Source organism: Anopheles marshallii, chromosome 2 (genome assembly GCF_943734725.1).
Source record: "Anopheles marshallii chromosome 2, idAnoMarsDA_429_01, whole genome shotgun sequence".
In the NCBI taxonomy this organism is placed as follows: domain Eukaryota; kingdom Metazoa; phylum Arthropoda; class Insecta; order Diptera; family Culicidae; genus Anopheles; species Anopheles marshallii.
In genome coordinates this window covers 67,130,023-67,157,612 of record NC_071326.1, presented here as the reverse complement: position 1 = coordinate 67,157,612, position 27,590 = coordinate 67,130,023, and the positions used below count along the sequence as shown (strand labels likewise).

At 44.7% G+C, this 27,590-nt stretch overlaps 1 protein-coding gene across 1 annotated transcript in view; it reads right to left on the bottom strand.

Annotated features, from left to right (window-relative positions):
* LOC128709154 (optomotor-blind protein) overlaps positions 1-27,590 on the bottom strand; it is a 108,373-nt gene that overhangs the window by 21,292 nt on the left and 59,491 nt on the right. The window contains exon 4 of the mRNA XM_053804139.1: positions 19,115-19,138. Within this exon, the coding sequence (XP_053660114.1) occupies positions 19,115-19,138 (24 nt within the window). The remainder of the gene's footprint in view (positions 1-19,114; positions 19,139-27,590) is intronic.

Sequence of the window (27,590 nt, the reverse complement as noted above, 5' to 3'; positions counted from 1 at the left end):
ACCATCAACAGAGTCGCCCGAAACAATAGGCTCTCCCATGCACGGCCATCATAATCATCGCCACTATCATCATCATCATCCGCACCGTCGTTATTAGGTAGTTTTATCGATATTCTTTGCCTACTAATTCCCAAACTTTTGGACCAAAGTGTGTCTGTGTGTGTGTGTGTGTGTTTGTGTGTGTAGGTGGGGCAGGGATTTTATTTTCACTCCTCTTTTGTGCTGTTACGGTGCAGTCGGCTTGTGTTTGTTTGAAACAACATCAGCGCAAAACGCCAGCCCATAAAGTGTTGTGATGCTGCACCACTAAAGCTCCCGGGGAGGCGACTAAAGCAGCAACAGCGCGACGAAAAGGGAATAGAATTTTGTGTTTTATGTCTCAAATTAATTTACGACATTTCGAACAAAAAAAATCCGGGACCCGTTGTGGGAGCGGAAAAGTTTTCGGTGCGCGTAGCTTCACCGTGATTGAAAAGCGAATGCAGATTGGGGTGTTTACGGTTTGCTCGTAAATCGAACCAGCGATCATAAACGTTTTCAGTAGATTTGTTCGCGAACGGCATGTGTGGAGGCAGAGCAGGTGTTGCAGGAATGAAGCAGTTTTAGAGATGGAAAAAAAGGATTGATTTAAAATTTTCTAATCATTCCAAATATCACTCATCGAACACGCGTGAGAATGCGAGTGTTTTGGGACCTGGCTGCATGATCGTGGCAGGAATAAAGCAATATTTTTACGACGCACCGTTTTCTGTGCTGTACGATTTCGGCTGTCCGCTGCCTGCTGAAGAGTCTGCTCCACCATTCGCTGTGGATGATGTGCGGGACGTCTCATTTGCGAACGGAAAGGGCATGATGATGATATGCCCCAAACGCCACACGGTGATCGTAAAAAATCAATCGACAGCGAAAAACCATAAAACCGTCCCGTACGGTCATGGTTTTGTTCATGGGCCGCCTGGAACTGGTACGCCAGCTAGACCGAAATAAAACCAACGTTTGTTTCTATCCGTTTCGTTGCGATCGATCCCCCAGCGCAAACGGCGGGAAACACGAACACGAAAGATCGGATGATAAAATTATGAAATTAATATTACGCCTTTATGGTGTGTCTATTACGCGAATGGGAAGAATATTAACGGCGTCGTCGAGGATTGGGCCTTTGAAGCTGGCAGAGTACACTTCGGTTTGGTGCTGAAAGGATTTTTAATGACGTTATTATTATTACGATATTCCTGTTTGTCCACCGGCGTTCCGGACATGATCGAACGGGACGGTGCTTTACAGTACAAACCGCCGACAAACCGATGATATACGCACGAATCCAGCGTTAATGGGTAAGCTTTACGTGTAGCTTGCGTGCGTGATCGTCTTCGATCGTCGGCTGTTGCGTGATGAAGTACGTGATGGAGCTTCCCTCCCGTGTCGGAGACATCCAGCATAGACGTCAGCCGTTAAAAACACCTCCTGGGTGTTGAACCATACTTTACATGCGGGTTTTGTGCGTGTTGCGATATGAGTGATTGACTTTGGAGCGATAAAACCCCCATAACAATTGCAGGTGGTGCGGACCGGTGTTCAGTAATCGTAAAATAGCGCAAGTTATTACAAGTGACAGCACATTAGGCAGTTGTTTCTTTATGAAGCATAAATTAGGTAGAAATCGCCAAGTAATTGACAAATCGATTACTATCTGTTCAGCTACATCACCGTTCTTCGGGTGCCATCAAAGGCATCAAACATACGTGCACAATAAATTAGATCGTAAAAACAGGAATGAAAATAGAAGATTTTTAAATTGAAAATAAATAAACCACGCCGCCCTAAAACGCTTCGATTGAAACGTTGTTTATGTGACTAAGGTGTAGCGTTTTGTTTTTTGATCGAACTCCTGAAAGGAATGTTTGCTTTGCATTAATTAAAATTCGACTAATTGCTTCCAAGAAGCTGTCGGTTCGGGGCACTGAATTGAACCCAAATTCTTCACCGATTGACTTCTCCGAAAAAAAAAAAAACGAAGTCATCGAAAGCGGGAGGTCGATGAACAAAATTGATGGTATATTTGTAGAGGTAAAGAAATACGAGCAAATACCAAATGTGAACGCAACAAATAGGGGTCTTTCGAACGAGGGATGAAAAATATAACACAAAAAGGCAACATACTTCGAATAACTCGAACATAAAAATGTATGAGAGAATAATAGGTATTAACATGAAATGTCAATGTCACGTGAAAAAACAATGCTCATGTGGAGTTTATTTCATTGTAACATATTGTAAGCTGATCACAGGGTAATATTTACCTTACATATTCTGATATGGAGTTAGAGATGTTGTTTTGAACGATATAACCTTTTCGATGGTTATTTGCATCTTGTAGGCATAACGTTTTTATGGTTTGAATGCAATGGGGAGTCTTCTGATATTGAGCTGTACCTTTTAAAACAAATCACTTGATTGCATGGAAATTCAACCATCACCCACTCAGCTGGGCAGTAAAACTGTTGACTGTTGACTTGTCTTTGTTACGTTCTTGCGTTTGTTTCGTCTCTTATTGAGAGCGAGAAAGTCAGCGCATAATGATCACGATGGTTCAAGGATTGGCACAAATAGGATGTGATATTACGCTCATAAATATTGTCTCCTTACTGCGAGGCAACGATAACGTTTTAGAAGGATCAGCCAACCGCACTGTTTTGGCAAACGAGTTCACAAATCTTTCGCCAGACAAAGTCGATGACATGTGTGTGCGTGTCGCTGTGGACGGGTGTTGATTGGACAATTTATTTACTATCGGACCATCCAAAATGCAAACGACTGGAATCCGTAAGGCAAGCCAGTCACCCCACATCGAAGGGTGACAATAAATGAGGAATGAAGAAGCAAACGATCGACAAAACAAAGAATGGGAAAGAAACCATTCCGACAGCATCCCGTGTGGTCTCAGGTCTTTTGCTCCGGGTGCCGTTTGTGGGACCTGTTGAACGAAGTGGAATTTTTAAAAAATTCACTCTTTATTACACCGCACAGATTTTGGACGATGTGAGCCACCGTGCGCCTTTCTTTCCCATGAGAAAAAGCGGCACAACCTCGTCTGCCCATCCTACGAAGGAAGTCCGGTGGCGGTGATCATCGAATCGTACGTTAATGAGCCACCTTCCGAACGACGACGATTTGGATATCGAAGCTTGCCGTGAAGTGATCTTGGGGCAGGCAAAGCGGTGGCAACGCGAACGAACTGCCACTACAACACGGAGTGACATGATCCACAACCGGGCAGAAGAAAAATCGCTATAAAAACGTGCCCGTTTGCGTGGTGTGGTAATTAATAGTGGAATATTCAATTAGACACGCCAGGCGAGCGACCGGAGAACGAGAAGGAAAAGCGTAAAGGATGCGTGCCGATAAAACGATAGCTTTATTAGACACGGGAGCAGTGCCCGGGGTGGTAGGGGAAAGGACGCTCGGGGGAGGTTTCCAATCGGAATCCAAAAACGCACCACCGATTATCACATCATATCATACACGGCCCGAAAAAAAAAGAACCCGGTGTCTCCATCCGAGCACCGGCAAAGGGTTCGTCGCTTATCGGACACTCGGTGGTCGTCTTGAAGTCACCCATGTAATTGGAGGGGAACGGGCATCCCGCATTAGATAATAATGAACTCACCATCTTTACGAGGTGCTGAGATGTGGTCAAACCAAACCTTTCAAGGTTTTCCCTTACTTCTTCCTTTTGTTTCGCTTTCTTCGCACAACCCCCTCGCGTTCCCATTGGCGTCCATCAAACGAGTGTAAATTACGTTTCCGGGTGCCGATTAGGAGACACCTTTTACGCTGGACCATGAGCTTGGGATTGTGGCAGCAAACAATAAACTACCGAACGTTATGCGAGATGCACTGACGGTGGTGAACTGTTTGGTAGCCAGAACACCTTAGAATCGGATTAGAAATTCACTCCACGGCTTCCGGTGTTGATACGTGATGGATTCAAACAGCAGAAATCCACTCCTATCAGCTTGACCCAAGGCGGGTCCACTGGCCAAACACTTAATGAGGTGAAAATATCATTTAAATAACAAAAAAAAACCCCGAAAGACACTAGTACCCAGGTTGATAGTGCTTAAAATATTCAGCAGCAAACTGCTAGCTACAACTCACGCATTTGCCACGATGCCAATAAAGTATTCGTTTTAATTTGTTTACCGTGCCCCCCCATCCCGGGGGGGCTGGAAGAATCCGGAAAGCATGGGTAGCTTTTTGGGTGGTACATTTAATGTTTCTCGCTATCTCAATTCGCTTCGAACCCCCGGCACAGTCCCATCCACAGCCACCAACGTTCGGCGCGAGACCCTTTTAATCCGAAAAATGTTAAACGAAGATGAAAGAAACAATTCAATATATAGCGAACAGGGAAGCGCGATGCGCGCTGTCCACTGGATGTGTGCTGTGGGGCCATTCTTTCTCCGCTGTGAGAAGAACTAAATGAATGAAAACGACACAAGTCCGCGTGTGCAAAGCCAAGCAGCAAGCCAGAGGTAAAACAAAATAATAAAATAAAACAACAAACGGACATATAAAAAGTCGTTTCATTAGTGCTTTTATCGCCTCGCCGGCAGCTACTGGTTATTTCCATATATCGTGTCCGGGCCTCTCCGGCTGGAAATCGCAGAACCTCATCTGCCCGCTACCAGCGCAGGCATTGTGCAGTGATAGCCATTAACAGCAAAATACAAACCCCTCGGAGACGCTGCCACAAAACGTAACAAACAAAAATAACCGCACAAAACTGATACATAAACCCACTCAAATTACTCAAGATCAAGGTCTTTAAAGGATTGACTAAAAAATCACATGCGCGCGAGATACTTCTGTGCGCAAGCAGAAAACACAGCTTAACAAGTAGAAGAACATTCCGTTTAATTTTTCTTGTTTTGCGTTTTGCTTCTTGAAGCTTCGGACAAAATCATCAAAAGATGCCGTTTTGGGTCACCCGATTGGGGCGGCATGGAAGCGTTTGATGTGTGTGTGTGTGTGTTTTTTTTTTCTCTTCACCCTCTCATAGTACCCATTGGCGTGACATCATTTAATGTTGCTCTACCCATACGCCTCAACCCGATTTACGGGATGCGCCCAAATGTACTGATAAGTCTCGGTGCACCGTCCAACGCTTCGCGGTGGTGTGCGGCGTTCAAACGATTGGCTAAAATGTTTGAACGTGGCGAAAATTGCTTCGTTATTTTCGTTTTATTCCTCCACGGCATGGGTTACTATGCTACGGTTAACCGTGTCGGTGCCTACTATCAACTTAAATGTCAATCCAAAGGCGCCGCTGTTGAGAGGATTTGACAGGCGAGTGTTTATCATTTGATAAGCGAATCTTTACCGAGCTGCAGCTAAAAGGAATTGTTATTCGCTTTGTGTGTTGGTTGGTCGAGTAGAAGATGAACGAAGTTAAAGGTAGGCACTTTTTTAAGTCTTTTTTTATTAAAAATGTTCATTCCTCCTTTCATTATTTTAAATGCTTTTTTTTAGCTGATCTTTTTTCTTAGTGGTTATGTTACGGACTCCAAAATCAATTCATTTCATGCTGATGTTCGAAACTTTAAATTAAAACCCATTTTGCATTACTGTATTGACCCACTTTTTTCTATCCCGTGTTAAAGCATAACATAATTAGGTGGTACAAACGCGAATGTTTTGCATTTTCCCAACGCACGCCAACAAAATATTTCTTCTACAGCAGGTCCTTCAACCTGTTCGCCCGCGGCGAGTGGAGCGACAGTACAAGCGAAGCACCACCCAGAACGGGGACCGGATGATCCTAGCCTCGCTCAATCACCCAATTATCCTTTCGCTCATAACTCCGGCTTGATTATGCTAATCGTATGCCAAACATCGAACGCAAACACACGCTTCACGCCATCGTCGTCTCTAATGGCACGACATCCATCGATCCGTTCGCCTGTGCCAAAGCACGCAACTAATAGCGCAGCTAATGGTCCTTGCAAAAGACCTCCTGCTCGCACCAACAAAAAAAACGAACTGGTTCTCTTGCAAACAAAGCAGAAACTAACAGAGAAAAAAATAACGCAAGGAATTGTCACTTGCCCCGTGGCTGTTTGGATTGGCGTTGTAATGGCGTAAAAATTAATCATGTGTCAGATGCCATTAAGGCGAACGTGTTCCACCGCGACGTTTCGCTTCCATTCGATGGTCGCGGTCCGTGTTGGAAAATGGCACCTCGGTTTTTGTGTGGCCAAAGTGTGACCACCGGCAAAGAAAACCCCATTCACCGGTGCTTCGATACTGTATACGATAAATAAATAAACTCATTTACGCAGCCGGTTTTAAGAGTGCGCTCGGTCCCTGCTCGCTGGTTAATTTATTCAGCAAAAGACTTTACAGCAAAAAGATGGAAAAGTCCTGTCCGCACTGCTGTGCGCCGATCGAGCCTCACTAATTGCAAGTGCGTTCGATACAAAGAAGGTACTGCGCTGGGGACCACCTCATTGCTGTGGTCAAGATTAGTGTCAGCGTTTTCCCCATCATCGGTCCTCGGGAGGGCACCGATCGTTGAATGATCTTTGGCACTCTTCGTCTGGCCTGAAACTGAGGACACACCTTATCAGCGTTCCCGACGGTTGACCCGAAACCCATCTAATGCCACTTGGATCCCATCCGTCAGCCAATGGAGTGCCGTTCCGTACCATTACCATCGGCAAACGGTTTGCGGTGAAGCAGTCTTGGACGAACTGAACCGAAGAAAGGTGGCTAGAATATCATTAAAATTCAATTTAAACGCTGTGGGAAAGATTGTACTGTGCTGCGCGTGCTTTAACCAATTGTACCAAGGCTACTGTTCAAAATGGCGAACCAGTCGAGAAGTTCGCAGATGGCTTAATGGAACAAATAGTAATAAATGTTGAAGCTATTTCTTGAACTTCTCACTTCCCCAATCATTCAGTTTTCTCACCACGCTCACCTGCAATGCTTGCGCATCTTTCAATGTGCGACTCACGGACTTATTACTTCATCACTTCGTGCAATTGGTACCTCAAGTTCACTAAACAGGTTTGCGTTTTTTTTTTGTTGTTCTACAAAATGATTCCATTAATCAAAGAATCACCTTCTCTTGCAGGGAGTTCAAGAGACACTGCGGCCGGAAATGAACCATTTGCTATGAAGTGATGTTTATCGCTTTATAAAATAAAAACCTTGGAGCCTAGGTTCGATTTGGCCTCGAGATAAGAATGGGAACGGATCGTACTGCATCCTCATGCTGAAACGAGCTGATGCAACAATGTTTTAATTAATAGCGCTGAGTGGGCAAATAAAATCTATTTATAAGCAGCAGTACGCCGCACTAATTGGGAATGCAAACGCAACAGCACAGACAATGTGTTCATCAATTCGTTCATAAAATAAACACATCGCTTGACTCATTTACCCGGAGCAAATATTGCTGCCAAAACCATTTCCTAGCCTTAAAGAGCTTTAATAAGTTCGCCAGCCGCCTCGTACGACACATTCCCCAATTTGCGTTCGACGATTTGTAATTGGATCCCACGGTGACCATCGATACGGGAGCGCCGCCATGTGTACTTATATCGCGGCCGCTCGCTTTGATAGTCATTTAGGCTGGTGTTTACATTTTGCGCTCGGTTCGCTCGGTCCCCTGGCAAAGGTTTCCATTCCGTTTTTTTCCCCCCCCCCTCCAAACGCAACCCGGCAATGGCGGCAAACCTTTTTGGGGCATCTTTTGTAACGCATGTTTGTGGCCAGAATTTGCTTTTGCTTTGCGAGGTCCTGTCTTGACCGTCCAATTCGTAGACACATAATAGAGGGAGAGAGAGAGAAAGAGATGTAGAGTGGAAGAGTAACGTATTTTTTTATTTCGTTGTTTGAGACACAGAACGTCACGGCTGGGCAGCAGTTGCCGGGTTGTGGTCGGCACACTGATCGCTTTCAAGCAGCCGGAACTGGACATGATTTGATCGATGCGCATTAAGCACTGTCCGTGGCCAGACCGATAGCGGGCCACGTGAGCATTATTCGTTTTCGTCTCATGTCTCATTTCCTTCTCATTAGTACGGGCTGCTGGAATAGAATCATGTGCCGTGTATTTTTGTTTTTTTCAATTTCCCTGTTTTTCTTTTCACTATTTCCGATGTTTACGCCTGTTGATTGTGTCGAAGAGAGGACAAAAACGGAATGTTTTCTATTGTGACCCTTTCGCCAGTCTCTTTTTTTCGTCCCCCATTTTGGTTATGCCGGCGGTGAACGACGTACGACGCACATCAAACGTTGCCGCCGGTGGTCAGAGCTGATGATTATTATTAATACCGACAAAACGACTATATCCGTGAGATACTGCTGTTGGGTTGGGCTGCATTTCTACCGAATCTTTATGCGCACGTTCGCTGCACATTTCCTACTGCTGTGCGCAACTTCATATGCAGCCCAGAAGATAGCTGTACTTCCGGATTTCCGTCAGTTTGATGAATGCTTTATACGATTTTTTTTTTCGTCAACTACAAACAATTAAGAAACATGAGCGTAACTGCTTTGTTTAAATTTAGTTATAAATATTGCTTCATGAAATGTTAAGACTTGTTTGCCAAAGAAATGTATATGAGTTTGTTGCTTTCCCACAAAACGTAGATCTAATCGGGCTATGTGAAGATCACTAGCAATTTATAACGATCCATGAAGAAACTTAGCAATGAATCCAATATTTATAAACTTCTGTGGGACGGAGGGCTATGTCCAATGTCAAATCGAACCCAACGATGGCTGATTGGGAAAAAATCATATAGTAACCCAGGAGTTATGCAGTAGGCTCTGCAAAATACCTCAACCTAGCGTGAAGATCAATAATTCTTTTATATCTGACACGTGAAAGTCAATTCTGGAGGACTACGTTCATCTTACGATTTTTTAGACAAAAAGTGAAACAAATTGGGATTTTTATTAAACATTAATACACCTTATAAAAATAAAATAATCACTTAACATATATATTGTTGCTTCATAAAGCTCGCTTACATGAGAATTTCTTTATCATAAAATTCCGCATTATCTTGCGGTCCCCTGTGAGCTTGGCTTATGTATCGAGAGCTTTACAAAGCACGTGATTTTATATAATCTAACCCACATGCTGTGAGACCTTTACATCATAACTCACCTCCTATGTGGTGTGTTGAGTATCCTGTGCAGTACCGACTGCTTAGCAACTCTGGCACATATTCTTCTTGTGTCCTGCATCGTGAATGCAATCTTTACACGTTTCGCGAAACATACAGAGCATAATGCAAATGCAGAACATGGTTTCATCATAACGCGTATCAATTCCCCACATCCCTCACGGAACAATGGGTCAGTGCGTACAGGGGTTTTGCAGTTGCATTGCGTGCCGTGCGAGCAATAGAATGCCTACCGCAGGATGGCACAAAATGGAAGCTCCTTGCATCGGCGGATGGGTTGCCGCTCAAGAAACATTATGGAGTTTCGCTTTTGTTTGCATCTTTGCAAGTGGACTGCGCCATCGTTAACGACCGTGCATGCCCGTGTATGATCCGTATGCACTGTTTTCCATTTCTAATCCCGTTCCCACCACCATATCACCGCAGCCAAAATGGCGAACCAAAAGGAACTTTTTTGTTCGAGTCGCGCCGCACATGATGAAATGCAGCAACACCTGCCTTGGGCACATAATGTAAACAGACAAAGGAAGGGAAAAAAAACTCATTGCACTTAGGAAACCGCATGCACGAAAGCGAAATGGCGGATAAATTCACCGGGTTGCACACGTATCAGGTTTCTTCCTGCGTAAAGGAGCGAAGGAAAATCTCCGTGCAGCAGTGCAAGTGACAACCGGGCGGCAAACCACAACGACAAAACTACCCGGGCCTGTACCCCCGGGAGTGTTGGTGTTTTAAGCCGGTGCGAAACATGTGTCATGGCGTGGTGTGCTAATAAAGTGCATCCCCAACCACCAAAAACAACAACAAAAATACATACAACCCCAAACAAGAACAAGGTGCAAGGATTGTTACGCTTCAGCAGGTACTGCTGCGCTGCAATATGTGTGCAAGCGGGTTTTGCCTTATTAGTTACCTTCACAAACACGCCATTTTTGTGCGACGAACGCGTGACAGTACGCGGTGGCGAGGTAGGCTATGGGAAGGTGGGTTGCACCAAAATGAGACTACTACAGGCGCACAATTAAGCGTTTGCAATGGTGTAGTGTAAAACATCTTCTAATGAGATCATCAGCTGCATATGGGTGGTAAGGCGAGCGCACACATAACACATAATACCATTTACGCGTTGAGAATGAAAGTAAGCCTTGTTTTTGCAGGGTGTTTTTTTGGGTTTGGAAAGCGTAAGGTTTGGTAAAATATATCGGAAAGAGTGGAACGCTTTGAATAGTCCCACTATTTATAAACACCTTTCCTTCAAAGTTGTGCCATATGTTTCAAAATTATCTACATCAGATTTCATCCGGATGCACTATGGTTAAGGGAAGAACTAAGTGATAGAACATACAACACGATAATCCTAGACTTTGGAAATGTTTTCCAGAAGTCTTGAGAATATTAAGTGACTTTAGAAACTCTCGCAATATGCGGACCCTATGCGATAGTATTATTTGCGTGGTAAATGAATAGGAAAGTAATACCGTCGGGAAAATGTCCCCAAGCAAGGTAAAGATTTTTCCAAAGTTGTCTCAAACTCAAACACTATCGCCATTTCAAGAAGTCTATTTGAAGACTTGTATTTCTTGTATTTCACTCCGATAATAATACCACACTGTAAGTTTTCGGAAGACGGAGGGCACTCTATAGAACGCTGCTAACACCTTGTCTGACAACCATTTCCAGATTCAAACATTCCAGTCGGTGAAAAAACAATTATCGCACAATAATTTTCAGCTAATTAAATGTCTCAACATGCATCCAGAAATGTTTAGTAAGACTACGCCATTAAATGGCCAAAATTTTCAATTTCGAATATTAGAAGGCTTTTTATCTGCCATGGAATAGGTTTTATGTTATGCCTTATGAACTGAAACATTGTCTTCATCCGGGTTTAATGAGAGTTTCAACATGCATTTAGTAATGTTTTGCCGTACTGTTTGCGATAGTATTTTAAGGTTAATTGCCAGTCTTACAACTATCTTTCTAATGGTTTACTGCCCTTTTGTATATTCATCGGTAAGCACCTTTTCCTAACCTCTGGAGGAAGAAGTATGTCGCAGTACGGTAATTTCAAACAAATTTAGTAAACAACATATGCATGGTGAGGGAAATAATGCAATTTGTAATATTTCTAACAAACATCATGTTTTTCTAAATGCTCTACAGTGCCTTGTAGTTACTACAGGCATCTTCATTAAACTTACGTTTAACAAGGTTTATGTGCTGTACACTTCCCTTCTATAAATCAATCCTAAAAATCTATAAAAACATACAAAAAACGAGCATACAGATCGTTAGGATGTTCGCGTGACGATTCACAATCGATGGGCTTTGAATGGTTGTGGCAGACCTCGTCCTTTTTGTACGCAACTTTACTCTGAGCTCACTAGGGCACTAAAAACGTTAATAAAATCACTATAGAAAGCACCCTTCGCCGAAAGAAATGCGTATGGTATATCTATTAGACATACCGCACCAGCATGATAAAAGTGTAAAAGCAAACCTATCGACCCATCGGTCGTATTTGCGTCCTCGACCAAACTATCTTTACACGCCCGGTCGCTCTATTTTTACCCATTAGCGTATTCGTTCGGGAACTTCTCCACAACGGCAACGATGCGGTCACGTAGGTGGGCACACATTCTCATGTTAGTGGATGAAGAAAATCGCCGTCCCACCGCTCTTTTTTATGTCCTTTCCGTAGAAGAGGCAAAAAAAAGCACGTGGATGGCCATTGGGGCGGGTGTATGCGTGCTCACGTCGTTTGTGTTCAATTTTATTAATGGATGTAATTTAATGTTATTAATCATCATCATAAGCAGCCCATCATCAGCGGGCTTTGTGTCTGGGAGGGTATGCGTATTTTTATCTGTGTTTTCTTGTTCTTCTTCGTTACCCCAGCTGGCGCTTCCACCAGCCCGACCCCGATACTAGGGGGCCACCAACTCATACGCCCTGTTATCTTATCTGACGCCGTATCGGCATGGGAATGGGCTAAATCACTGGCTACTCGCACGCCTGGGACACCTTTTGAAACGATTTCCCACAGGATTGGTGTTCTTCGGTGTACGTGTTTCGTTGCTGAACGACGTTTCATTCTGCGAAATCGATTATACGACGAGAGAGCATGATGTGAGCGTTCATCCAGCGAGAGAGGACCTTTTCCCTGGACATAAAATAACACACACAGAATTACTTCATAAAGTTCAACTTATCAAACCACACGGTAAGGTTTTCAGAGATAGATACCTAAAAAGTATATCTTGTTGTATATCATCAATGGGACAACTAATTACACTTGAAAAAACGACAACCCTGCTAATGGTTTTTGTGTGTCCCATTTTGTTTTGCGCATCCATCAACATATTTGCACAACCGTCGATCTGCTGCTGTCGATAAAGATAGCAATAAACAGATGGCAAAAGCTGTCATTTGGTGCAAAACTGTTACAAAACATCCGTTTACTTTGCAGCCAAGCGGAAAAGTATGAACAAACCACTAATGTTACTTGGTTCCACAATGTCGATGGAAAATAGTTGCTAATGATTGTCACAACGCTTAACGATCGCTGGTTGGTTGGATGAGTTCATTTATGTTCGCTGAGCGTCTTTTATTGCTCGTGCCACCTAACGATCATTGGGTTGATGAGGAATATGAAACTGTTCAACGCTGTGCTGTTATTTAAATATTATGAATTATTGATCCATTTATTGCAAAAAAAAGGAAATGGACGACATTTTCTGCTTCACAGCAATCTGCCACAATGAGAAAAGGAAAATTTCGTGTTTTGCTGCTTAAGGGAAATCTTTTGAACCGCAATTTCCTACTGTTCACATCGAGAAAGGAAGTCTTCGTAAGGCATTCAAATTTCTGCTAACGTTTCTTAAAAAAAAGAAGATCACAAGACCACAAGAGATTAACCGGAAGGTCAACAGCCACAACTTCCAAACAAGAATGTGCTTCGCAGCAGTATTCTAAAACACAGCAAGAAAAGTTTAATTAACTCCATTCACACTTGGTTCCTGTCTCATCCCGCACCAAACAGTGACCAGTTTTATACATCCGGTTGCTGTTACCGGGGGCATGTTAGACGAAACGACTTTGGTCTTTGGTTTTTATACACTGCTGCTTCCGCTGTCTCCGCAAGGTCACACGATGTACACACTGCTCGACTAATTAATCGGTACCATGTAGCGGTCAGGATGTAGGGCCACAACCCATCTTTCCTCCCGAAAAAAAAAGGAAAAAACAGGCAATTGCGCTGTGGTTTGCCCGAACGTTTCGTTTAACTTTCTGAATGCGCTCGCTGCTTGTGTTGTTTTGGGGGATTTCTCAATGAAACAGAAAACGGGGGACACGGGAAGCTGTACAGACTTTGCTAAACGTGGAACTAGACTCATAAAAAAGCACAAACACACACACACATACACAAGTAAGAAAAAAGCAACATACAAAAGATGCCCTTTGCAGCAGCTCACACAGAAAGAGAGCGCAGGAGGGCGGTACGCCGACAAACAAAAGCACCTTTCAGCTACAATCGTAAAAACTACACCAATTTCATATAAAATAATTAAATGAAGAAGAATGACCACAACGCTCGGGTGAACGCTAAACGGTAGCTAGAGCCAGATTGAACACAGCATGCAGCGCGTTCCCCCGTTCAGGGTGGCCAACGTGATCCGGACTCCTATTAAGGTGTAACCCGTCCGCTGCCACAGAACGGAAGGAAAGAAGCAGTAAACAAATAAACTCAACGAGCAAGGCCAACAGTCGGTCTGGGTTGGCTCGCAAACGAGCCGATCGCCCAAGCGCCACCAGCCGCGCCTCGTTTGGGGGCACTTGGTTCGAATCGTATCGCGCAGGTATCCGGATCGTTTGATTTTCGCAGAACACAGTTGAAGGAGGAAGGTTGAAAATTGAAACAATTGAACAGCTCATTGGTCACCGGTGGTGGAGTGGGTGGGAGCCAAGGAAAGGTAGCTAGGGAAAACGGACAAGAAAAGTCCGAACCACGATGGGTAGACGGTTGCTAACGATAGCACAAAAGAAGAAAAAAAAATGCACGAGGCGAATCGAACGTTTCGCTAAAACGGTCGCCCAAAGACGGAAGGAAAGGGCCTTTCGAGGCCTAGAAGGATTTCGCCACTACGTGAGAACCTTGGCGGAATGCTTGGAACCAAACCCGGAATGGAAACCGGCCAAAAGGAGATGCGAGCAAGAGAGCGTGCTGTTACAATTGGGAGTGCTAGGAGGGTGACCTGAGGGGGAAGGAGACAGGGTATGGCGCCGGCTGTAAAGCCGCACCAGCGCCAGGGTCGCCAGGTGCCAGGGTGGCTTGTATTAACATATGTTTAGATACCAATTATTTTGGATTTTATTTCAACCCCACGAACGATCGCCGGTACGATCGTGCGGTGGAAAATACGAAGGTAGCTGCGGTAGAGTTGAGCGGGCACGGGGAGCGATCGGTTACAATACGGGAGCCACGGTACGCGGGTTTATTTTGCCTGTTTTTTTTTTGTAGCCATAACAGAATTGCCAGCAGGGTAGCCAAACGAGACATCCCGCGATCCGCAACGAACGATCGGGGTGAGCAAAGCAAAGCGAACAGAAAACGAAACGAAAGATTTGTGCGCGTCAGCAAGCGACGAACCTCGGCCCATGGCCTAGCGGTGCACGATCCTAGCGCCATCTAATGGTGTGCACGGGGATATTGCTGTTCCTTTCTTCCACTTCCTTTACTGCTTGCTCCCCACATGATTCATAACCCACGAAACACGAGATGCAGGAGGGGGAGCGAGAGGAGGAAGGATTCCATTTATCATCTTTGCTCCGAACCGAACCCGCCCGAGGTTTATTCGAACCGGCAACTGGGCGGCATTGCGCCACGGGAAGCGAGACCATGTTTGCTAAACGTTACACAAACGTTAAACTCCCTGGAAATTAATCATGATGTGATCATTAAACCGATCGCCTTCCGCTTCTTTTTAGCAGTTCTTGTTTGCTCATGATTGATCGCCGATCGTTGCGCACATCGGAAGAGTATCGTCTCCGTTGGGGGTTTTTGTAGCAGATTTCACGGAAGTTTTAGGACCGTAATAGTTGTCACCGCGTGACCGTAAATTAGTGTCGATAACGATGGTTATCTAACTCTGCTCTAACGCATCGATACAAGTACTTAATATTGTGTTTCTTTTTTATGTTGTGATGTATTCTTTTGATATGAATTCATGTTACATTGAGATAATTTAAAAATTCAACAGGGTCATTCTTATGAATGTTTGCGTAAATTAACACAATGGAACAAATCATTTCCATTCACCATCGCCACCCTTTAATTGGAAGTAATACAAGCGCATTAGCGCAATCAGCCAAAAGCCTTCCGTCCGAAGGTCGGCTCATTTAACAACGGTTACGCTGGTTAACTTTTAAGGTGACAGACTTTGGGTTTTAGTCACCCAAGAAAACCCAAATTAGCTTTCCTTCCTCTGTTTCAAAACGATCGCCTCTGGAGCGCTCTTTTGGTTTTATCGCGCAGCCACGATCGACGACTACGCGGTCACCTGTCTCGGGTCGCTGTGGTCAGGTTTCATCGTTTGTCGCTATTGATTAATAGACGAAGATTAAGATTAAGAGGAGGTGAACCAACAACAAAAAAAACTTTAAAATACACACACACACACATACGCACAAACACGTCGTTTGTAATGTTATACCATTGATCGTTCGGGACCGGCCTTCGAAGGTTCCGAACGGAAGCGACATTTTATCCGAAATGGTACCCATTGGCCCATCGGTAGGGTGTGCCGGGTGTGTTTAAGTGGATATGTGAGCATGTTGGTTCGTCAGTTTGTATTGGAGTTTTGTAAATCGGTCCTGCACCCGGGTGGCAATTAATGGTAATTTATGCTGTTTATCACCGTTCTGTTTGGTTTAGTACTGTCATTGTGGCAGCTCATTAGCTCTTTGCTTCGTGGTAATATTTAGATCAGCGGGAAATGTTGAAGACATCTATTTTAATGTCACATTTGCGTACTGCTCGGTTGATGAAGTAACAAGCATAAACATGTCGGCTAAATTGCGTTTTGATAAATGACGGACCGTGGGGTGGACAGTACACGAATTCGTTCGAGATCTTGCCCACCAGACATGATTAATAATGCATGAATCTTCTCGAGAGCAACAAATCCAACTGTTTGGAAAATAATTAATTGATTGCGGCACCACATTTAACAGCAAAGATGGAAATGAGCTTACAGGGAATTCACAAAACGTATTATCGAATTATCAGGTACTGGAAGATAATACGTTATTTAAAGAGACCGGTGTGGATGACGAGAGCTTCCATGCGTGCTTCATTCTATTGAGTTCTCTGTGCAATATTCGTTTGCCAAGAAGGAAAATCAAGGATACATCAAAGTAGCCTGTCCCCACACAGTGAGCCCCAAGAAATATGATACACTCACCGAGAGACACCGTTGGAAGGATTAATGCGGCGAGAAGGAATATTGGTACACTGGCCCAAGCGGTACGGAACGGTGGTCCTAATAAAACCACGAATACAGAAACGCTATAAAACGGAGTCACCCTGTCCGGGGCCGGTGAACGAATTTCGGGAGACTTTAAACGATTTTATACTCTCCAACCGTCGTTGCACTCCATCCTTCCAAAAACCTGTATTCCGATGACGTTGCGGGGGTTTCGCCACAAAACTCTTTAAAAAAAAACGGGAAGTGGGTGTGTGTGAGTGTGTATCAAACTGCAAAAAAAAAACATCCAAACCGGCGTCATCGAGTTGGCGTCGTGTTTCGATCGGAGTCGATGCGTCGGATACGAGACTTTGATCTCATGTGCAAGCGCCGCTCTTTAACATCGAAAAGTGGAAAAGACCTCCAAGCGGGCGACAACCAAACCGATATCCGGTCGTTCGATGGGATGAGATGAGTGGGAAGAGGAGGGAGATAAGTGGGGGTGCTGCAGAGCATGCAGAGGAGACACCACGCAACGAAGCAGTAAAAACAGAGCCTCGAAAAAAAGGACACTCGAGGAAACGGTTGACCCAGCACTGCTGTGTAAATGTACCTTAAAACGCAGATCGTGCACTGCATTCGGGGGATGCATTGTGGGGATTTAAAATAAACAGTCCATAAGGGTAACGCATACGGGAGGGAAGCGTGCTATCTCGTTCCTGGTTTTTACTTCTTTAATCCACCAGAGGTCGGTTAGCATACATCGCCCTTAAATCGCACCAACGCAACGGAGCTCCCCAGGTTTGCAGGTGATGCTGCATGTGCACATGCAGAAGAAGCACTTCGAGGAAAGGAGTGGAAGTTGGAGCGGATGAACGGGGAATGGCATTAAATATAAACACAAATCTGGCGCCGCTACAAGCACCTGCCTTTCCACCTTCCCGATCATCCTCCTCCGGTGGGTCGGGGGCATTTGGGGCATCTTGAAAGCGCACCGCCTCACAAAAGGAAACATGCGCTTTACGATGTTCATGCCCTATGCCGCTAAGCGTTCGTGCGACTGCCTCGAATGGGGGGGGAGAAGTTTTTTTTTCTCGAGCGCCCCGTTTTGCGTGACGCACACCGCACAACTGCTTTGATCGTGTGCGAATGAAGCGATGGGCAGCAGCCTTCTGAGTGTACGGAGAATGCCACCACCAGCATCGGGGTGCATCGTATTAAGATTGAAATGATTTTATTCTCACGGGGAGAGATAAAACTTTAGGGTCAGCGAAGATAAGGCACTCTTTGATTTGAACAATTAGCTATCAAAAGCCGCATTGCATGTGAGGTCTTCTTGACATGAGGCATAAATTTGAATAAATTGTTAGGATATTGTCTTTCTAATTTTTCAATTATTGTTTGTTAACTAGAAGATGCACGAAATATGGCAGAATAAATGAAATTAGCTTAAAGTATATAATTATTCCCACCGAAAGAAACCTAACTCATAAAAGCAAGAAATTATTACGGCGTTCTCCCGTTACCATGACTGGACACTACTCTGGTGTTCCTACCATGCTCAGTGGTTTTTTTTATATATTTGCTTTAATAAATCATTACCACCTCACACGCATTTCGCACACCAAACCACAGTGCAATGTACCACCCGTTGCGCATTGCACCGCCAGCATCGTTCGGTGTACGAGAGCCTTTTTTATGTGAATTCGTGTTTTATTTTCCTGCCCTGCGTGCCCGTGTGTGTTTTATGTGCACCCGTGTCGTGGCGGCATTTTTGCTTTTATGTAAAGCTTGCCGGCGACCAGATCCCAATAATTCTCGTACCCCAGCCCGCATCCCATGCGCAAAGTAATATTGATATTCATTTTTATTGATTGCCGGTAATCATTGCCATCACCCGGCGGCAGGTATCGAAACGGATTTCCCCACCCCAACGAAAGGGAGGTGGGGGGGGGGGGGGGGGGGGTAGATGGACGCTGCCAGTGGCTTGGTGGGTGGGCTTAAGTCACCCGACCCGGAGTTCCCCGCACGAACGGTTTATTATCATTAATTATCTTCGTAAAGCTTGTGGGAATGTGAACGAACAGCACAACCAGAACGAGACAGTCAAATATAAAGGAAGGTTTATTTAGAGAGTGAAACTTTTAATCCAGTCTAAACGTTGTTTTTTGGTGGATTTTTAGTTAATGAAGGCTAAAGTAACATTTTTTTATATACCCCTGCCAAAACCAACTAGAACTACCAGAGTTCCCGACTTGAAGATGGCGGGAAGTCCTAAGCTATTTACCTCGATCTACTCAATATGTGTTGTCAGTAGTGAGATGCACGAGTGCATCGGAGGGCATCCATGTCGCATCATACATTGCAGCGGATGTACGAAAAAAGCGTTTCATCATATGGTGGTTAAGGATAGGACGGAAGAAATCAAAATAAAGTGTTACATACCCAAACGGTGGAGGCATCGCCAACCTTGAAGATAAGAAAGTAAACGGGTATTAATGACACTGGTAAATGGAAAATACTCGCCCGAATACACACGATTCGGGTGCTGTTTTTTTGGTTGGGGGAAGGTTTTGGGAAGTTTAATGTTTGATGGGGACGTTTTTTGCTTTACATTACTACGCAACGGGCGACTACTACTACACTGAGCAGGAAAGCTTAACCCACAATACCCCGAACAGTGGTCGAGGTTCAACTGCGAGCGGACATTTACCGTCGCAAATTAGCATCATCACCAGAGCGGGACCACCCCGGGAAGAGTGCCAAGGTGGCAATAAAAATGGCGATCGCCCTCAAGTGGGCCAAAAAAACAAGGAATACAAACATTCCCAGCCCAAAACACAACAACAGTACAACACGAACACAAGCGATGATCATTCGTGAACGATCGAGCATGGACCGATTTTCATGCTACCCCCAGTTTGCCGAATGTTTTAGACGACATTAGATGCGCTATGTTGCTTTGTGTGTTTTTCGTTCTTCCTCCCCTTATTTCCACAGCCTAAAGGACCCCTCCATAAATCCCCAAACCCGACACGATCGGATTCGCTTTCGCCCTCCGCTTCATTCCCGACACACAACAACAATCGAGCATAAATCAATAAATGGCGCCATTATTATTGATACCTTTCGACTCCCTCGCGTCGCGGCTTTCCGCGTGCTGGCTCATTATTTTTTCTTCGGTTTCAGCTCCGTCTGCGACTTTGCTCGCTTCGAAGTTTCCACCGCAAAACGCAACAGCAAAACATATCGTTTGCACGCCAAATCCGACAGACGGAATTCAATTTATGCGTTCGATTCGGCGGCGGCGCTTTTTGGAGGCTTTGTTGTTGGTGTCGTGTTTCCCTGTGGCTGCTCCTGGTGTGTGTTGCTGTGTGTGTATGTATGTGCTTCACCGGTATGATAGAATTCCCGCCAGGAGAGGACAATCGGCGACATACTTGAATGCCAGTTACAAATACGTTCCTTGTCAAAGCGCGATCCTTGTTTAGGACGAGAGAGAGTGACGTTGAAGATGTGGAGTAATTTATCTAGCAGTGGCGTTTGCTTTTTTTTCTCTCTCCAGTAAAATAATTCTTGTTGTGTTTTGGATGTTTTTGAAACGCCAAGTGTTGTATTGCCGGGAACGTTAGCGCAATGGGGGATAAATGGTAAGAAGCAATGGAATGGTGATAATTTTAAGACAACAAATGTACCTTCGTTTTTCTTATGTTTTGGAAATTTGTGAATATATCTCCCGGGATATAATTTTCTTGCCATAAAACTTAAACATAAGAATTCGAAAAATCATCAAAATAACGCCCAGAATGTGAAGTATTCGGTACGAATCCTGAACAACCCACTTAAAATTGAATCTCGACGCAAATACCTTATTATTCACCTTCAAAACCAAAATGTTCTCCGATCTGTACCTCTCGTTGGTATTTATTTCTACTCTCTTACTTTGATGTCGCTATGTACCCGCTCAAGCCGCGCGATAAGCATCCTCACCAGTTGAAGATCCTGATGTGGACCGAAGTAAGACATTCCCCCATTCTCAATTACACTTCATTTTTCAGCTGTTTCGTGTTCCTGAGCACCCACCGTTTCACGGCTATTGTCATTCTAATGAAGATGCCACCGCAACAACGCCTAACGAGCCGATTTGTCAATGCCCATTCAATGGTCACACGCACCAGATAAGCGTCCGAGCGACACCCGGTTCGAAAATAAAACAAAATCCAGCGCTACCTTACAGCAGGAAGAGAGACTTGGCCGATTATAGGCGGGTACAGTTCGATTTTTCGAACCGGGAGGTCTTCGTGAGCATTCTCCAACCCCGCTTGTGTCCCGCAGGTGTCGACAGGAGGATCGGTTTTTTTTTGTTGCTTAACGCCGAGTACAAAATAAAATCAAAGAACGAACAAAACCCATCTTAACCCGGTTCCGTTCCGGGCTCATTAGGGTGTAGCACCGGTTCCCGTGGTCCGTCGTGTCGGGGTGGTCCCACCGGTTGCTCATTATCGGCAATTAATATGCAGAAACGAAGAGAAGAGAACCAATAAACCCCCACCGAACAACACACCCCTTTACCCAGGCGGTGGTGTGACGCACCAGAAACCAGTTCAAGAAATTGAACACATTCCCAAGGATTACGGTTCATCTGGAACGGTTCGTAACGAGCCGGCCACCAAACTGTCGCCACAGCCATGTCTAGGACGGTGAAATCCCGAAAAAGCGGCATAATCCACCGCGAACCCAACCGGAATGGAGCAATTAAACGGAGTGGAAAGAACCCGGGGTTTGGTTTTTACTACCGCCTCCAAGGTTCTGCGTGAAGTTACGGATTTTTGAGGCAGGAAACTGATCGGCAACTCGGAACTGGTCCGAATCTTCCCACACTGACGGGACTGCAAGTAGATCTTATGCCGATCTTGTTTGGTGTCTCATCGGTTGATTCATCGGCTGTTGCTCCGTACGTCCGTAAAGGTAAACCTTCCCCACGATGTGCTGCCGGAGATGCTGAAATCAGCGTCTCCGACTCATCAATATTCACGCAAAAAAAAAACGCGAACGGATCACATATTAACGGCCCACCAAAACATAATACAAAACCCGTATCAGCATCGATGCAAATCGATGCCCTTTTCTTCACCTTCTCACGCTGCTGTCGCCGGCATTCTGGCGTTCCCTTTGGGGTCATTATTTTGTTACGGTTCCAATTTGCATGTGCACTTGGACGACATGCGTGCTTTCACACGCCGGTGATGCTCGTCTTACCCGGCCAAGGGTCGACTGGCCGTATCGGAAGCATGGGGCGTAAGGGCATTGTAGGTGATGTCTGTCTGTCGCCCAAACTGGGCAACGAAGTCGACGGCGACATCGGCGACAATTCGTCCCTCCCCCATTTACAGCTCCAGCACCGTCCGGGAATCGGCAAACCAAAAAAAAAAAAAAACACAATTCCCCCAATTCAAAAAGGGTTCCCTGGACAAGTACCTGGCACGACGCGTGGAACGGTGGAAAAGGCAGTACGCGATCTTCTGAAATATCGCGAAACGAAAAACAAAAAATACACAGCCGCGTAAACAAATACGCCATGGTAGCGATTTAATCAGCTCCTCTCTTCACGATCACGGACCGGCGGTGCCGGACGGAGCAAAAAGGCGGAAGAACAGCAACAAAAAAAAAAAAAGCTCACACACCCAACTGCAGTCTGGCGCCGTTTTCCAATCCGCCTCGCTGAAGCAATGCAGGCTCGGCAGGAGCACGAGCCCACCGCACCCGGGGCATCGATGCCGGGTGACGGGCGGCCGAGCGGGAAATATTTATAATTTTTCGCCCGAAAAGCCCAACAAGGGAAACGCAACGAAAAGCCCGGACCACAAACTGTCCTATATAGAAGAAATCAACATAAATAATGTGGCGCCCGTTGGGTCCGAAAACGCAGCGACGGTGGGTCCGAAAGTGTGCCAGAACGGGACGACGACAACCGTACCGCGCTTTGTATCGAAGAATTTTCGTACGTCTTTGATACAGTTTGGTGTGTGTTTTTTTGTGTTCTTCTCAACCCATTTTCTGCTCGCTTGCTTTACTTTCCCGAGCATTCGCTACAATGATCGAGATTGTTTTAGGAGTCTGTTCGTTCTGTTTGGTTTTCGCCTCGTTTTAGTCACGTTCCCAGTGGATCACCGGTTCGTCAGTATGTTCGATCGTCAAGTTCGATTGCTCGCTTTTGTCGTTGGCGCCCCATTCAAGATTCACCTGCCCGATTCGGTACCCGGGAGAAACACAGTATAAAAAGAATGTGTCCGTAAACGCATGATCAACTCGAGCAACACACATCCAATGCAACCGAAGGTAGTGAAAACAAAAAAAAAATCGCGAACTAACCAATCAACAAACCGAAAACATAACGCCAAAAATCATTTCAAACAACAATATACATTTCACCTCGCTACAATACCTTTCCCTGTGGATTTATCTGTTTCAAATCCTAACACCCTTTTTCCCAGAAAGTTCATTTTTGGAGGCGATCGTTACATCTTGTTAACGAATGGGCAATGGGTTAGCGCTAGTGTACCAATCGAATAATGGATGAAAGCTGAACACTTACCTGGAAAGAGAATGGAAGAGAAAAAAAAACGGAGAAAGAAGATGTTAGAATTTATTTCGAATTAAATTTAGAGTATTTTCCTTCATTTAGCGAACGGAACAATCAGGTGTGATTAGACGATACGATCTCTGCTTAGATTTTTAGAATCTGTAATCATTATGTGCACTCAACGAAGGTTTTTAGAGAAGTCTTTGCTATCCACCAGTTGATGGAAAACTCGATCTCTTCCACATTTTAGGAAAAATCTTAGGACATTTCACATATCCACATTTGATAACACACGAAAAGACTACACGTATTGGAAGTTTACACATGAATGTAAAAAGATTGTTCGTTCGAAAGGTTTAACATCAAAGAATCGTATCGTCTAATCGCTCCTATTCGCTTCGCATCTGGATGAATTAATGCTGATGATTGGCATCAAGTTAAATTAGGACATGTTGAGATATAAAACGAATATTAACAACTTTCTGGAGCTATTTTCCAATGCTCAATTCACACACTTATAAAGTTTCCTGACAGGTAACGGATGTGTCAATTGAGACAGTTTCATAAAATATCTTGTCACCTTGCAAAAGTTGCAGTGGTGATGGGAAGATTCCACTTCTATCGCTTCATGTTTTACTTTAACTTGCAAAGAATCGAGTAATGGTTGAAACTGACAATAGTAAACCCCTGTAGCTTGCAATTGCAGTTTATTCAATTTGTTTGTTGTTGTGTGCTTATTCAATTTGTTCAATCGTATCGACAAACACAATAGAAACAGCAGATTATTTGCTGTGATCTACATCGATCAGTACACACCGTGTCGGGCAGAACACAGCACTAGCAGTAAACGATCATGCTTAATCTTGCACCCCACCGATAACTAATGGCCGATCGGCTTATCTAGCCGCTGTTTACCCAACCGGCCAATGATGTCGTGATGATGGACCAGGTATAAGCAACCTTCTCTAGCTGGTTTTGTTTCTCGCCCTTCTGCTCTATTTGATGATGAATTCGTGTACATTTGCACGGGGCGCATTAAACGGTGCGGATCGTTTAAGCTATCGACGGCGGCACGAAAGTGAAAGATGCCTGTACCGTTCACAGTCAATTAGAGCTGTTGCTGTTTTGTTCTCGCTACGATACCCGAGATTTGCGATCACGTTTCCATTGTGTTTTGATCGTTGTCCGGGGCAACCAACCACAGCCGTGGAACCGTTTTGTTTTGCTCATAATCACTTAATTTGTGCACTAGCAGCAGCTATCTGCTTCGGCCACATTGCGTTAATTATTGCATCCTTGTTTCATTGAACTAAGGGCGATTTTATGACTTCGTTTCGCTTTCCCTTCCATCCCGTTTGCGTTTTCCTCGCCAACGTCGTAACGAGATAATCACAGTCTGTCGCGTTCAGCCATCATCAAACCCTTAACTGTGCAAGGATATTCGCGCACCCGAAAAGCTGCTGTCTGCTGCTGCGCGATGAAGGAAAAGCTCCAAAACACAAATCATAAATAATTGATAATTATCGTTGTGCTGCTCGTGATAGACCCTCCAGTCCTGGGTGTGTGTGTGCGTGTGTGTGTGCTCAGTGTTCTTAAACGTTTATGCACGTCGCTGGTGCGAGTTGTAGCTTGGGAGGCTGCGCACGGGACCCTTGCGTGACCGAAGGAAAAAACGTGCCCAAACACCAAAAGCGCTCATCACCATCATCATCATCGTTGGGTGCAACGTCGTCGTGGGGTCCATTGTTTGTTTTTGCTGTCCAATTTTCCTTCGTTTATCGCTTTACTTTCAACATCATAAAAAAGCATAACTATGGTGGTGAACTGAAGCATCTCTCACGCATGGTATAATGTTTCCTTCCCTTATTTAACTTTTTTTTATATAAAGCCCAGGTGTTATGCCCATGTCCATAAATGTGACATTCAAAAGGACTTTTATAGCTGTTTGTGAAAATAATAAAAATGATTTATTCAATAGATTTCTATGATATAGACCCAACAGTAAATTTGAAAATTAATTATTTAATCCCATTGAAAAGACAATCAATTTGGGGTTTTGGACAAAAGCTGCCGAACGGAATAGCTATTTATTGCCCGCTTCTAAACAAGTCGCAAAACTATGCAAACGAGCAAATTCACGGATTTCTTTTCCGCTTTTTTTTTTCTCTTCCCAACCATCGGAAAGACCACCCAAGACGGTTCCCATCTCGCACCGGCCGGCAGCGCGGATGATCATCGACGGTAAAACCACAAAGTCACACGCATTTTGCATTTTCCTCTTCCTGGGAGCATCTTCGCCGGGCCTTTTTGATTGGATCTTGCTAACAAAACGGTTCGGCACCGGGTTTCTAAATATTAATCCAAGCTTACAACACGTTTCGGTTTAATCGTTTTACTTTTGTTGCTTCAGAAGAGTTCTCTAAACCGCTCTGCGAAAGCGTTACCCTTCGAGAGGGGTTCATCTGCCAAACGAGAACGATCGTAAAACACCAACCACCAAGGAATCACTGTCTTATACCCAACATGCTTCAACCCACCATAATTCTTTAGGATATAAAGTTATGACGTTTCTGTTCCGAGTTTCGAAAGACGGTGGAAAAGAGAGATCGTCCTGCTGACGCACACATTCTTCGGTTTGCGCATTCGCCAAGGCGCCAGTTGGTAGTTTACAATTATTTATGAATTATTTGTTTCTGCACGCTTCTTCCAGTGCTCCGGTTTCTTTGCCACCGAGCCGGACAGCAAGGAGCGATCGAACAGCGTGGATCCAGACGAGAAATCCCGCGAGCTTAAAGCTGCTCACGGACCACCACGGTGGACGCGCCGGTACGCGGATTTGTTCGGTCTGCTCCATCCCGAACGCAGACGATCGGGAATGATAAAGCCGAAACCGAGGCAGGCAGAACAAAGTGGCCTCACCGGACTTCCTACGAATGTTCAACCCAAACCTTGACTTCATGTTGCTTTCCCCTGCTTTTCCTTCAGACAATCTCTGTCTCCGATGGTGTCCTGTCCTGCAGGGGATTGGGTGACCAAAAGCCATCCAGGAGAGGAATTTTCCTTGCAGAGCGTACAGTCGCGTATTTAAATGATTACGAATCGTGCCGTCGAGATGCTGGTGGTTGGATAAATTGGTCACGCTTTTCCGCGAGGCTCAGGTGAACAGTGCATAAGGCGAGGAACGGAACGGAGCATCTGTGTGCGAGAGCAGGAAGCAGCATGCATCCGTCGCCAGACAGTCGCCATTGTTGGCTGGTTGGGGGCCAATCGTTTCTGGTGGGCGCCCGTGTTTCGCCAACCGATCGGTCCCGAGTGCGATCGCTTCCGATAGACCACCTGAAATGGGGACGCACAAAAGGAGTTCGGCCCGTTTTGAATGGACTGTGGCCCGCCGCATACAGACTGGTGTGGCGTTCCGTACATTAATACCATTTCTTCCTACTAGCCAACCGACGGCACGCAAGAAGCCGCCACCCACTGCATTTTCTGCTCGGTTCTACTCGGCCCGCAACGCAGATCGTTTATCAGTTTGCTAGGGTTGCACCGTTCGAGCACACGATCGGAGCAATAAAAACTGACCATGAGTTGTGCGGGCAGACGGCCTTTACGAACAGGTTCTGGACAAGGTTGTGACGGGTGTCGTTGAGTTGGTTGGCTCATTTGTTGGCTAGCATAGAAAAAAGCATCAATTGGTTCTCCAAGACTCAAGACATTTCAAAATTGTCACAACGACGTAGAGGAAATGTGTAAGCAAAACAAATATTTCCAATCTTTTCCGGGAATATTTTGTTGATAAATCATTATTTTTAACGAGTTCTACTATTTCTACTGAGAATTATACTGACAAGAGAGATCACAGTAAGAGAATTATAACTATTTCCAGAATATTGCTCGATACAACCGTTGGAGGTGATTTTCTTTATTAATAAAACGTTCATTCATGCAGTCATTTTAAAGACTCCAAACGTCACTATAAGTCTCCAAGAAGTTGAAGAATTCGACCTATTTGCGCCAAACCATTACCAATTAATTTCACTTTATTGCGCTCATTGGTACTTTACTAATAATGGTTGTTCTTGTGTTAAATAGTGATAGATTACACGTTTTACATGTTAAAAACGAAAAGCTTTTTTGCTACACTAGATCGTCCCTATCAACCCTTCGAAATTGAGTCTTTCCAAAGCAAGACGTTCCTGTGTCCACCCGCATAAGACTACATCAAACAGAAGCATGTTCCGAAGGTTGTCATCCCCATTCCATCGTGTTCTGTCGTGTTCCAAATCAACTCAACGAGTTTTTGTTTCCTTTTCCAATCAATTATTCAATTTTGACTCAATT